The sequence below is a fragment of the Fukomys damarensis genome, unplaced genomic scaffold (assembly GCF_012274545.1).
Source record: "Fukomys damarensis isolate Sample0158 unplaced genomic scaffold, DMR_v1.0_HiC HiC_scaffold_25, whole genome shotgun sequence".
Taxonomy (NCBI): domain Eukaryota; kingdom Metazoa; phylum Chordata; class Mammalia; order Rodentia; family Bathyergidae; genus Fukomys; species Fukomys damarensis.
In genome coordinates this window covers 17,948,900-17,962,485 of record NW_022900937.1, presented here as the reverse complement: position 1 = coordinate 17,962,485, position 13,586 = coordinate 17,948,900, and the positions used below count along the sequence as shown (strand labels likewise).

Here is a 13,586-nt window from a genome sequence, read left to right as displayed (position 1 = left end):
AAATAAAACAGAGACAGAGGAAGGGATGGCAAAAGGTACAGGGAATCAGGAATCTGCTCCAGATACGGAGAGTAAGGGCCCCCAGCCCAAGCTAGGAGCACAGCAGCCACTCACAGCTGAGGGGTCTTCCAGGGGTCCTGGGCCTGGGAGGCGTCTCGGCCGCGTCTCCCTCCACCTGGCACCCGAACATCAGCTCCAGCTCCTTGGCATCTGGAGGGGGGATGGGGTACCTCCCAACCGCCATCTCCACCAGAGAGAGCCCCATACTCCAGATGTCCGACTGCACTGAGTAGTGGGTGCCCTGCAGTCTTTCTGGCTGCAAGGGAGATGGAGACGCAGATCAGTCACCTGGACACGCCAGGATGTGGGGACTGCTGGGGCACTAGGTCCCTTCCTGGACAGCTCCTGGCCTGTTTCAGGAGTGCCCTCACCTCTTGGATTTGCTGTCTCAGTCGCCCCTAACGTCGTGTTCACCAGACCCTAGCTGGCTCTTCTCTGCTCACTCCCCTGTAACCTGCCTTGGGCCCACAGCATCTCTGCCCTGCCTGGCACTATCTTCCAGACACAGGGCTGCCTACCCAAAGCCTAGCATGACAGGTTCATTTGTCACCTGGGCTGAAATAACAAAGCTTATGAAACATGGGCCATGAATGAGGTGGCACAATGGGTAAAGGCACAAAGAACCTAAGGCTTAGAAGCTATGGGGTCCAGCCTCAGTTTCCTCATCTGTAAAATGGGGCTGCTGCTAGTAGTAACAGTAACAAGGACATGACAGAATGCCCACTCTGCTCAGTGGCCTCACTGAAACCAAATAAAAATGACGATGTATACCACATGTTGCAAATGCTGAACAAAGGTAAGCTGACACTCATGGGAAGAGTCAGAGAAAAAAGTATACAGTACTACACAGAGGCATTTTTACTGAGCATTAGTATTTCCGGTAGCACATTTATTTCAAGCAAACTACAAAAACCTTTTTATTCTGACCATAGGACAACCATTTAGACCTCAGATTAGCTTTTCCCATAGCATTTGTCTCTATTTTGGAACTGACCACCTAACCACAAAAACCCAACCACTAAACCCTGGATCATGAGTTCCGGGCCCATTCATTGATTTAGGACTTGCCAGCTGGCAGCTGAGGGCCCAGGGTGTGAGCCACCTAGGGGAGCAGCAAAGGGGAAAACGAGGCAGGTGTGACAAGAGCAGCACCGTGGACCACTGGCGTGTGGAGGGGTGGGAGTACTGTGACAGAGGACAGAGTCTGCAGGAAAGATGGAGCAGCGGGCAGCTGGCTCCAACCCAGGCATGGAGAGGTCACGCAGGTGGCTCACATCACTTCCTGAGGCGAGCTTTGTTCCTCCAGGATGGGAGCGATGATCTTCACCGGAAGGAACACCTGACAGCTCAAAGGAGCCCATTGGGGTTGGGCTGCTCCCTCCCACCCGGCCTGCACACCCCCCTCTCTGAAGACCGAGCACCAGCACTCAGGAGGTCTTTTGCACTCAGCTCCACCTGCTGCTGCCCCCTAACACCCACCTACTCACAGGGGCCTGCACACATCAGCCCCTGGCCAGCATTTCCCTCAGCACCTGTGCATGCCAAGCCCATGCCAGTACCCAGGGACAGGAGAGGCACTGTGGCCCTGGCTCTGCCCCACAGAGCTCCAAGCATGGGGACAGCCACAAAATGCTCTGGTGGCAGTGGGAGCCAGCCGTGTAGGGAGCAAGATGGGTGCTGGCCGAACAGGAGCAGTGGGGCCGGGTGAATGGGAGACGTGCAGTGAAGAGGAAGAGGAAGCAGGATGGAGGGAGCCACCCAAACTCTCAGCTGCTGCGTGCTAAAGCACAGGGAGCGGGAAGGACTTAAAAGTGAGTTTGGGGATTTAGCTCAGTGGTGCCACCACCTGCCTCCTAAGCACAAGGAAGTTAGATCCCCAGTACCAAACAAACAAACAAGTCAGTTCATGCCTGGGAAGCAGTGATGCTATTTGCTGCTAACAGCAAAGAAGAGGTGGCACAGTCTACAGTGGTGCTGTGTCAGGCACAGTGGGAGCGAGGATAACCAGGTGATGATATCCAGGGGCAGTGGGACTCGGTCTCTCCGGATGAAGCCCTGGAGCTGGGGTGCTGCAGTCTCTACTCACCGGTTAAAGCCCAGGTCTGCACCCAGGCCTGGGACAGGGCGAGTCATCTCCTCAGACACTGACTCTGGAGAAGACCGCTGAGCCTCCTCTGTCACTCTACCCCCCGCCAGGCACCCAGCACGACTCTGGCTTGCTATGGTGACTCTACGTCCGCCCCACCGAGAGGCCTGCTGTTCATACCGACATGTAGGACCTGGTGCCCACGAAGGAGTTGGCCATGGAGTCGATGAGCTGCCCGCTGACCCCAAAGTCACAGAGCTTGATCTCCCCACGGGAGTTGACCAGGATGTTGGAGGGCTTGACATCTGCGGGGAGAGGGAACAGCAGGTGGGAAGGAGATGCAGGCAGGCTGGAGGACAGGGAGCAGCCCAGACAGGCAGCCCTGACCTCAGGCCCAGGAGCAGAGTGTCCAGGGAGGCAGCCCTGCCCAGCATACACTGGCCGCCCAAGCTGCATGTCCTCCTTGTTCCAGGGCTGAGAAAGGACAATCGGGATAAAGTGGCCAGTGCCTAGAGAACCTGGACAGAAAGAAAAATTTCCACTGAGGATGCAGACCCAGCCAGACGATCAACAAGAAGCAGTCTGTTGCCAGGTGTGGTGGCGCACGCCTGTAATCCCAGCACTTGGACCGCTGTGAATTCGAGACCAGCCTGGGCTACACAGTGAGTTCTCAACATAGTGAGACCCTGTCTCAAAAAGCCAAAAAAAAAAAAAAGCAGTCTGTTACCACAAAAAGTCAAGCTTTCAAAGTCTTTTCTCAAACTGGGCGTGGCGGTGCATCCCTATAATCCCAGCACTTAGGAGGCTGAAGCAGAAGGAGTGCCATGAGTTCGAGGCCAGCCTGGTCTACATTGAGACCCTGTCTCTAAAGGAAAGAAAGAAAAAAAAGAAAAGTCTGTTTCTTCAACCATTCGTGCTGGTGAGACAGTGTCTGTGGCTGTGTCATAAGGGAGGCAGATGAACACAGATAAGAAGACCTCCACATCTGCTAAAATACAAATCAGAGGGGCTGGAGATTTAGCTCAGTGGCACTGCACCTGCCTTGTAAGTGCAAGGTCCTGAGTTTAATCCCTGATACGAAAAACAAAACAAAACAATAGATTAGAGACTAAAGGGGTACACAAATCCCTGTCCTGGAGACTGAATCAGGGCCTTTGCAATGAGGTGCATCCCTAGACCTTTTTTATTTTTCATTTGAGATAGAGTCTTGGCTAAGTCCCTAAGTTGCCCAGGCTGAATTAAAACATCTGATCCTCCTGACTCAGCTTCCCAGAGTGCTAGGATTACAGGTGTGTGCCAACACACATGGCTGGTCCCAATTTCCTCTTCCTTCTCACTAAATCTTTTGTCTAAATTCACACAGCTGCCTCAGTTCTATTTCCATGATCATCAAGACAAGGTCCAATGTATCCCGTATCACAAGGACTTGCTCAAGGTAGCAGAGCGAACACCAAGTAACGCAAGAAGCAGCACCCAGACCTTTTGACACCTGGACCCATCCTGTGCCCACCTGTGGGCTCCACGTTCCTCAGCTGTCCGGCTCACCTCATAGTCCCAAGCACCCACTACTTGCAGGGAGGTGGCAATGACAAACTGGACAAGTCCCCGCTTTGGGAAGCTTACGATTTTAGTGTGAGAAGACAGGCAAGAAGTGAGCCGAGGAACACTGTCAGGCAGTCTCACGAGCCCCCAAGAAAACAAGCACAAGGCCATGTGTAAGCAGAGTGCGAGGGACTGCTGTGACAGGGATGAAGGGACCTCTGGGGGACAGAAGGGGATGGGCCACATGACCCCTGGGAGAGTCACACGGACTGAGTGTTCCCTCCCCAGGCCTTGTCAGGACAGGCCCCAGGGACACAGGCAGGACGAGTCCAGCAGCTGCTGGTGAGAGGCACTGTCCTCATCCCGCAGTGCCCAGAGGTCACGTGTGTGGGGTGTGGAGCGCGAGGCTGCGGGGACAGGACCATGCTGTGAGACCAGCTGGACCTTCGCCTCCGTGCAGAAGCAAGACGGAGCCTCAGCTAAAGAGACCGACAGCCTGAGTTCAAGTCCTGACACTGCCACCTGCTGTCCCTGCTGTTCTCTGGGCCTGATGCGCTGTCAGTCAGTAGAGCAGGGCCAGCATCACAAGGGTGGACCAAGATGGAGCCCATCACGCGTGGTGTGTGAACAGCATGTGCTACAGGAACACGGGGGGGCTCCCCCCCAGATCAGCTGTTCTGAGAAGCAGCGTACGGCCCCTTCCCTGGCAAGCCAGCCTGCGCCCTGCTGCCGTTCCCACCGCAGCCTCCTGTTCAGCCTTACATAACACTGCTCTCTCTCTTCTACCTTCCGCCAGCACCAGCCTCCTACACCCCCCCCATGACACTGATGCCAGGCTGTGGAGATCGGTGGCACTGGTGAAGATCAGACTGCCCCTTATTCCTCGCAGTGACCTGGAAAGCCTGACAGGAGACCTGGGCACATTAAGGCTGCCAAGCCACAGCATGCACCTGCCCTCCTCAAGAAGCCTTGGCCAGGCAGGATGCTGGGAGCAGAAGGAACGCAGTGTTTCCCAGGCATTTGCACCAGCTTCCCACAGCAGCCAGACCCCCACAGCTTCCCCTCCACCTCATCTGCCTGGCAGCCCTCCCTGGTGGGACAGCCTCTGCACACAGCCTGCCAGGGCTCCTGTCTGCCCCGAGGTGCAGATTCCCCCTGCTGGCCTTCTGAGGCCTCTGCGCTCCCTCCTCACCCCTCGCCCAGCCCTCCCAGCTCAGGGCGGCCTCCCTTGTGCGGGTCCTCCCTTCCATCCCCTCCACCTCCCTGTTTCTCCTGAGCCCTGGCCCACATGCCACAGCACCCCGCTCCTCCCACACTGTCCTAGCAGAACCCACAGGGGACTGAATGACAGGCCCAGTGCTCTACTTCCAGAGCCTCCTCCAGGCCACAGGTTCCATCATTCCTTCAGTGTCACGAGGTGACACTGAAAACAAAACAGAGGTGAGACTGGAGGAGCCCAGGAACTGGCAGGCCAGGCTGTATCCTTCACCCATGGGCCCCAGGGGACCCCACAGGATGCTGCAGCGTGTTGCCCAATTCTGCAATGACAGATAATCCTTTCCCTTGAAACAGAATGAGGGCTGGGTGTTGGGATGCACACCTGTAATCCCAGCACTCGGGAGGATGAGGCAGGAGGATCGCTGTTACTTTGAGGCCACTGTTACTTTGGGTTACATAATAAGATCCTGTCTCAGAAAACAAAACAAATGAAAACAAGAGAGAAAAAACTGGAGTTTTTATTTTAAAAACTAAATGGAAGAAAGTTTTTTTTTTTTTTTTTTTTTTTGTTTCACCATGTAGTTTAGACTGTCCTCGAACTCACAGCAATCCTTCTGGCCTCAGCCTCCCGAGTGCTGGGATTACAGGCATGAGCTACCGTGTCCAGCTTCTGCTATATTCTCCCTCAGAAATAACGACTGTTCAGAGCCTCTGAATTACCCAGGGGCATAAAGTTTGAGGTTTAATTTCTAAATATTTTCTACCCCTGTAGAATAGGGGTTTAGATAAAATAATTTGGGGGCCCACTTGTTTATTCCACATGGAATACCTGCACAGTCCTGGTCCATGTCCCTCAAGGCTGTCACCAATAGGGAAGACAGAAGCCAAAAAATCCCAGGGCATGTGAGCAACCCAGAGAAGGGGACTCAGTTTTCCCAGTGGATGGCAGCTGGCCTCACTGAGAACAACTCAATGGGCACCTTCCTTCTGCTTGGTTTAGATAATAAAGGTGCTGTGTTCCCTAAACAGGGTGGGGAAAGTGATACAGTGAACAGGCACCAAGGGGAGAGCCTAGAAGAGTGAGAAGAGCAAAAAGGCAGGAAGGAATGGGTGCCGGGTAAGAAGAAAGAAGGGCGATACCAAGGCCAGAGTGGCTCATCTGAGACACAGCCCGAATCTAAATGTGAGACGATCCCGGGAAAGTGAGAACTAAAGGTTTCAAAAAAGGCAAATGAGATTGTAAACGTTTTGATATTTATATATTTATTCGCACAGTGCTGGCGATTGAACCCAAGGACTCATGCATGCTAAGCAAGTGCTTTCCCACAGAGCGCCACTCCCAGCCCAAATGAAGTTTTCAAACTGTGACTCTAGGTTTCAGACCACCTCTTCCTGGCATTCTTGGCAGAGCCCTAAGAACCTTTCTGTGTAGATGGAGGGACAGGAAAGGGTGCTAAGACAGGCAAACTAACCCACAGCCTGCACAGGGCCACCTCCAGCCATCCGCGGCCTTAACGAAGCTAACCAGGGAAGGAAGGTCATTAAAATCCAGAGAACTCATTGAACGTGTCGGCAGCTTTGGAGATTTTTTTGTGTGATCTCTTCGCCAGAAGAACCAGGCCTATACACAAGCAACCATGTTGAAGGGGCCTGCAGCTGGCACTGGTCTTGGCACCACCTACTCCTGTGTGGGTGTCTTACAGATGGGCAAGTGGAGATAATCACCAATGGTCAGGGAAACCAAACCACCCCAAGTTAGGTTGCTTTCACCGACACCGAATGACTGATCGGAGATGCTGCAAAAAATCAAGTTACAGTGAACCCAATGCCAAGCGTCTGACTGGACGTGGATTTGATGATGCTGTCATCCAGTCTGATATGAAGCTTTGGCCCTTCGTGGTAGTGAATGATGCAGGCAGACCCAAGGTTCAAGTCGAACACAAAGGAGAGACAAAGAGCTTCTATCCAGAGCAAGTATCTTCTGTGGTGCTGACAAAGATGAAGGAAACTGCAGAAGCTTTTCTTGGGAACAAAATTGTTGCCAATGCTGTGGTCACAGTGCCAGCTTACTTTAATGACTCTCAGTGTCAAGCAACCAAAGATGCTGGAACCATTGCTTGTCTTAATGTAATTAGAATTATCAACAAGCCAACAGCTGCTGCTGCTTATGGCTTAGACAAAAAGGTTGGAGCTGAAAGAAATATACTGATTTTTAATTTAGGAAGTGGCACTTTTGATTTGTCAATCCTTACTACTGAAGATGGAATCTCTAAAGTGAAATCTACAGCCGGAGATACTCACTTAGGTGGAGAAGACCTTTTTGTTGTTGTTGTTTCTTGTTTTTTTTTGGTACCGGGGATTGAACTCAGGTCCTTGCGCTTGCAAGGCAGGCCACCGAACCGCTGAGCTAAATCCCCGGCCCAGGTGGAGAAGACTTTGACAACCCAATAGTCAACCATTTTACTGCCGAGTTCAAGTGCAAGCATAAGAAAAACATTAGTGAGAACAAGAGAGCTGTCCGCCATCTCCGTACTGCGTGTGAACGAGCTAAGAGAACCCTCTCTTCCAGCATTCAAGCCAGTACTAAGATGGATTCCCTCTATGAAGGAACCTACTTCTGTACCTCCATTACCTAGGCTCAATCTGAAGAGTTGAATGCTAACCTGTTCTGTGGCACTCTGGACCCTGTGATGGAGAAGGCTCTTCGAAATGCCAAACTGGACAAGTCACCAATCCATAACATTGTCCTGGTGGGTGGTTCTACCCATATCCCTAAGATCCAGAAGCTTCTACAAGATTTCTTCAGTGGAAAAGAACTGAATAAGAGCATCAATCCTGACAAGGCTCTTGCTTATGGTGCACCTGTTTAGGCAGCCATTCTCTCTAGAGACAAGTTTGAAAATGTTCAAGATTTGCTGCTCTTGGATGTCACTCCTCTTTCCCTTGGTATTGAAACTGTTGCTGAAGTCATGACAGCCCTCATCAAATGCAATACTACCATTCCTACCAAGCAGACACAGACCTTCACTACCTACTCTGACGACCAGCCTGGTGTACTTATTCAGGTATATGAAGGTGAGCGTGCCGTGACTGAGGATAACAACCTGCTTCACAAGTTTGAACTCACAGGCATAGATCCTGCGCCCCGTGACGTTCCTCAGATTGAGGTCACCTTTGATACTGATGCCAAAGGCATCCTCAGTGTCTCTGCTGTTGACAAGGGTACAGGGAAAGAGAACAAGATGACCATCACTCATGACAAGGGCTGTTTGAGCAAGCAGGACGTACAGCATATGGACCAGGAAGCAGAGAAGTACAAAGGTGAAGATGAGAAGCAGAGGGATGAGGTGTCCTCCAAGAATTCACTGGAGCCCTGTGCTTTCAACATGAAAGCAAGTGTCGAAGATGAGAAACTTCAGGGCAAGATTAATGATGAAGACAAACAGGAGATTCTTGATAAGTATACTGAAATCATCAACTAGCTGGAAAAGAATCAGACTGCAGAGAAGGAAGAATCTGAACATCAGCAGAAGGGGCTAGAGAAAGTCTGCAATCCCATCATTACCAAGCTGTACCAGAGTGCCTGGAGGAAGGCCTGGCCTGCCACGGTGCGGGAGCTCCTCCTCCTGCTAGGGCTCCCTCAGGGCCCACCACTGAAGAGGTTGATTAAGCCATCCCCAAGTACAGATTTAGCATTGTTCTACACAATAAAATATTGAAGGACCTAAATTTGTAGCAAATTCTGTGGCATTGTCAATACTTGAACATGGAACATGTCCACAGGGAAAAGATAGCAGTGCACTTTTTTTTTTTTGTACCAGGGATCAAACTCGGGTCCTTGTACTTGCAAGGCAGGCACTGGAACCACTGAATACCCAGCCCAACATTGCACTTTGTAAGCACTGTATTATAAGTGGAAATGCAATGCCCTCAATAAAACCATTTAAAATTGGCAAAAAACAAACAGAGAAAATCCCAAGCCCTTCAATTAGCCTTCACCATGAACTCTTTTCCCAACTCCTTCCCCAAGTCAGCTGATAAGGGGCTTTGGCACCCCTCCTCCCTGCTTCCCAGCTGAGAGACTGGGAGGGAAGAGGAGCCCTGGAGCCCACATGCTTAGGGGCACAGTGAGTGGGGGGCTTTGAGGCCCTCACAGCGGATGCCCCATCAGGCAACAAAGCTGGGCCCTGTACTCCTGACGGGGTACTCTCTCCAGGACCCAGACAGCAGGGCTCACAGCAAACCACAGGGTACCAAGCCCCAGAAGTTCACTCAGGTCATTAGAAAGCTGAGCCAGGGAGGAGGTGCTGCCTGGGATCAGGCTCAGCAGCCCACTGCCCACATGGACAAGTGGGGCAGAGCCTGGAGCCGTCCCTGCCACACCTGATCAGCATCCAGCTCCAAGGGCTCCAGGAGCAAGGGTCAGAGCCTAACAAGCAGCGTTTTTATCCCCTCCCTCTCAGCTTCCATTATCTTTCCACCCTTCCCAGCATCTGCACTTAAGAGCCCTCCCTCCCTCCAAGATGGCTGGTTCCTCCCATACTGCAACCCTGTCTACCACTCCAAGAAGTGATATGAATTTTGAAAAGAGGGTGTGGCAAGAGCCAGAGAGAGGGGCTACACTGAGAGGAGAGGCCAGGGAGGCAGGAGAAGGGGGGATGAGGGAGGGGAGGGGTGGGAAGGGGAAGGGAAAGGAAGGTCACAAGACCAGTCCCCCACCTATGGCCACGACAACCAAGCTGACCACCTGGATTTCTAGCACTTGTACTTAAGACCAGAATTAGCTAAAATCCTCTTTTGACCTGGCTAAAGGCTAATTCTGCTCAGCATGAAGTGAAGCGGGTAGAAGACCTGGCAAAAGGAGAAACGTGGACCATCAGTTCATTTCAAATGAGGATCTCTAGTCAGGTCACTCACTATGTCTGTGGTGACCTAGGATCCAGCAAACCAAAGCACTGCCATTTGGGGCTGGATCCCAGCTAAGCATAAATTGCCAGCACAGTCCAGAGAAGAGGTCAGAAGGTCAGGCTCCTCACCTAGCTGGGGAGAGATGGTGACAGGAATCATTCAGAAGAAAGTGTCTGGGATGTGAGAACAACACAGGCCTTGTCAGTACAGCAAGAAGAAGACCATCGCCCTCCACACACACACACACACGGCCCTGGGGGATACACTCCCTCCTTCATGATAGCCAGAGACCCTGTCCTTAGCCACAGGGCCACCGGCCCCAGGCTGAGTCATTCATAGGGCCCATCCCCAGCCGGGGTGACCCAAGTAGTTTTGGGTGCCTGATGCAGAGGAGTCTCCTCTAAGTCCCCTACCAGAAACCCAGCAGAGCTGGAAGCGATGGCTGCAGACTGTGAGAAACAGATGGGAGATAAAGATAACCACATCCTTTATAAGTATGTTCTAATGGAAGTATAAGAGCTAGCTAACGGCTGCAGATGGTGTCAAAGAGGCTCGTGCATCCTACCCCAGGGGTAAGCACACAGCCCATAGCCTGGCCCCCCAGACCAACTAGTCACATCAGATTCTCTTGAAAGTTGGCAAGGTAATGACTCATGCATAAAAAATTGACATTGGTTATGTTCCATTGTACACTAGAGTTTACAGGTAAGTCTCCTTCCCCTGGAAGGCACAATTCATTTATGAGCTGTCTTTATGGCCTCCATAGTGATTCATCCAGTATCTCACGCTTGGCAGGTATTCTATAAATATTTTACAAATATGAACTGCCTGTCTCAGATGAGGAGGACTCATCAAGCGTGAAGGAGCACGTACATGCACCCACCCACAGCCATCCACCAGAGTGGCATGGAGATCTTGAGAAAACACGCACTCCCAGAGGGGCCCCGGCCTGCAGACAGCAGGCTGAGCCACACAGACGGCCCCTCCCTTACTACAGCCCGGGAGGTGAATGCTATGTTCTACACAGCACCGGGACACATCACTGGGACCAGGCCCCCACGGTGAAATCCAGACGAGCTGCCCTGGCTGTGCCAGCAGACAGGTCACTCAGGGGTGAGGGTGAGGCCTGCTTACCTCTGCATTCCCACCCGCTGTGGATGCACTGGACATGCAGAAAGCCAGCCATGTGCAGTGCCAGCCAGAGTCCCTCCCAGGGGCCAAGGCACACACCTCCAGCAGTGGAGGCACTGCCTAGCTGGAAGGACCATCACGAGACAGTATCTGCAAATGCTTGGTCTCTCCCAACACCATTCCTGCACTTCCTCTCGCCACAACAGCGACCGCCAAAACCACATCTGCCATGCAGGTGTGCCTGCGTTACTCAGCTCTCCTCCAGAGAAGCGCTGGAATCGAACTGACACAACTGGCTTGCCTTTCTGAAGTATCTATAGGATCCTTCCTCTGTAATGAACCTGCGAAACAGCAAAGAATGACCCCAGAGCAAATTGTTCTGAGTTCTTTTTGCGCATTAGTTTTAGTTAGAAGAGAGCATATCTAGAAATCGCTTTCAAGCTAATGTGAAACCCCGAGGGTCACTTCGCATGCCAGACTTGAGAACAAGGTGCTTGTGTGATGTTGAGGGAATGGACACCTCAGAGGCCTGACTCTATACCCCTCTGGGAGATGACTGCATCCCCAGCCTACCACCAGACGACTGAAAAGGGCCAGCTGGCCCAGCAGCAGCAACCCAGACTAGCTGTGGACTGCAGCAGCGCCTTCTGCCTTGGTGACCACCTTCCATTTAGAGTGGCCTGGGCCCAGGTGGGCAGGTTCTCCTCAAAGGGTTCTGAGCTTTCCCAGGACCCTTTTAATGAACAAGTTTCAAGAAGCTTAAAGCAAGTATAAATCAGAAACCAAAGGCTGTTTCTGGTGCTGGTAACCACCAAAACGTCTACTAACCTGTCTGCTGAGCAGCAGCTAACATTTATTAAGGGCTCGCTATGTGTCAAGCACTATTCTAAGTGCTTCATATGCATTATTTTAAATAAGCCTCACAACCCTTTGGGGAGGTGCTGGCTTCTCCATTTTCCTGAGATTTAGAAAAGTTAAATACTTCTGCCAAGCTTACATTAGTAAAGAGCAGTCAAGATTTGAATCCTGGATTTCACTGCTGTGAAAGAATGAAAAAACTGGCCACAATATTCTGCAGCTCCTCCCAACAGAAGATGGGGTCTTCACGCTAATGTTTGATTCTTGATTGGGCTGAGCCACTTGCTTTGGCCAATAAAATGTCAACAAGCTGATATAAGCAGAGGCTGCACAGGTGCCTGAGTGCTGGGCACTGCATCTGCCATGGGGAGGAGGGGGGTTACAGGGGAAAAGAGGCCCTGCCTGCCCGCAGAATGCTAGAAAGTAACAAATTATTGTTGTTTTAAATTACTTAATTTTAAGTGGTCTGTTACACAGCAAAAGGTAATTGAAACAATCATGAAGTTCTTGCTAGCAAACAAATATCAGCCAATAAGAATAAATAAATAAAATAAAAAACCTCTTTATTCTTCCCTATATTTCCTCACAGACAGAATGAGAAGAACGGAAGCTCACATTTCATCAGAACATATTACAGTTGGACCAGAGGCAGAATTTGCTGACAGTGCAGGAGCCTAAGCACAGAAAGACGCAGCGCTAGGGTCTCCAAGAACGGGCTGTCATCATGCTTTTTGCTCAGAGCTAAGCTCTGCCTTATGGTTGATCTCTCCGGGACTTCCAGAGAGACGCAGGTGGCTGAAGCCAGATCCCAGCAGCCTCTCAGGCCAGCTCAACGGCCAGGCCTCCGCCTAGGCAGCTCCCCTTGCAGACCAGGCAGGCGGTTAACACTCCCCAAAGGGTTCACTCTCCATGACCCATCTGGCTAATTAAAAAAGCAGCTTCTCCTTTCACTGAGCAGCATCTGGTGAAGCTGGGAAAGGCAGCAGGAGGGTGGGAGCAGCACTAGGCAGAAAGAGAAAGAAAGATAACTAATCCAAGGAGGAGGTGAAAGTTTCCTCTCTTTAGAAGAGAAATCAAGTTAGCACTCTTGATGGAAAAACACACAGCATGGTCTACAGCAGGCACATGGTAGAGAAAAACAAGGGTACCGAGACTAAACAAGGCCTATACCAGAGGTTAAAAATGTTATTAAAGGGGCCGGGGATTTAGCTCAATGATGGTGCCACCGCCTGTCTCGCAAGCTCAAGGTCCCCAGTTTGATCCCCAGTACCAAAAAAAAGAATACAAGAAAAAAAAAACCCCACGTAATTGAAGTACTTTTACCTTCAATAAAACAAAAGACAAAAATGGAGGACCTGAACATCTTTAGATTTCAGCTGAAATTAAAAACATAACAACTAGCAAGATAGTTTCTTACCTCTGTGCATAATCTTGTGCTTCTCCCTCAGATAGGTCAGGCCTTTTATTACCTGGAGCAAAGGGAATGTGAAAAGAAAATGTTTTATCTAACAACAACAAATTTGCCTAGCTCCCTTTCTTTTCTTTTTTCTGTGTTTATTTATCTTTGGCATTGCTGGGGGTGAATCCAGGCCTCACACACGTGCGGCAAGCACTCTCCAATGAGCTACCTCCCCAGTCCTTTTCATTTTTTCATTTCACTTAGTCAACCTGCATTATCAACCAACCAACTTTTACAGGATACATTACAATTGTTTGGGATTTTTAGACAGGGTCTATTCTACTACCTGCCTTGCAAGTATAAGGTCCCAAGTTTGATCCCTGA

General features: G+C 51.0%; 1 protein-coding gene and 1 pseudogene across 3 annotated transcripts in view; one reads left to right on the top strand and one right to left on the bottom strand.

Annotated features, from left to right (window-relative positions):
* The window catches only part of Map2k1 (mitogen-activated protein kinase kinase 1), a 59,802-nt gene that overhangs the window by 5,281 nt on the left and 40,935 nt on the right, over positions 1–13,586 (bottom strand). For all 3 annotated transcript variants that reach the window (XM_033756008.1, XM_010643269.3, XM_010643270.3), the window contains exons 5-7: positions 13,221–13,272; positions 2,327–2,451; positions 115–316 (exon numbers count right to left, since the gene is read on the bottom strand). In XM_033756008.1, coding sequence (XP_033611899.1) covers positions 115–316; positions 2,327–2,451; positions 13,221–13,272 — 379 coding nt within the window. The remainder of the gene's footprint in view (positions 1–114; positions 317–2,326; positions 2,452–13,220; positions 13,273–13,586) is intronic.
* LOC104875601 lies at positions 6,502–8,639 on the top strand (annotated as a pseudogene).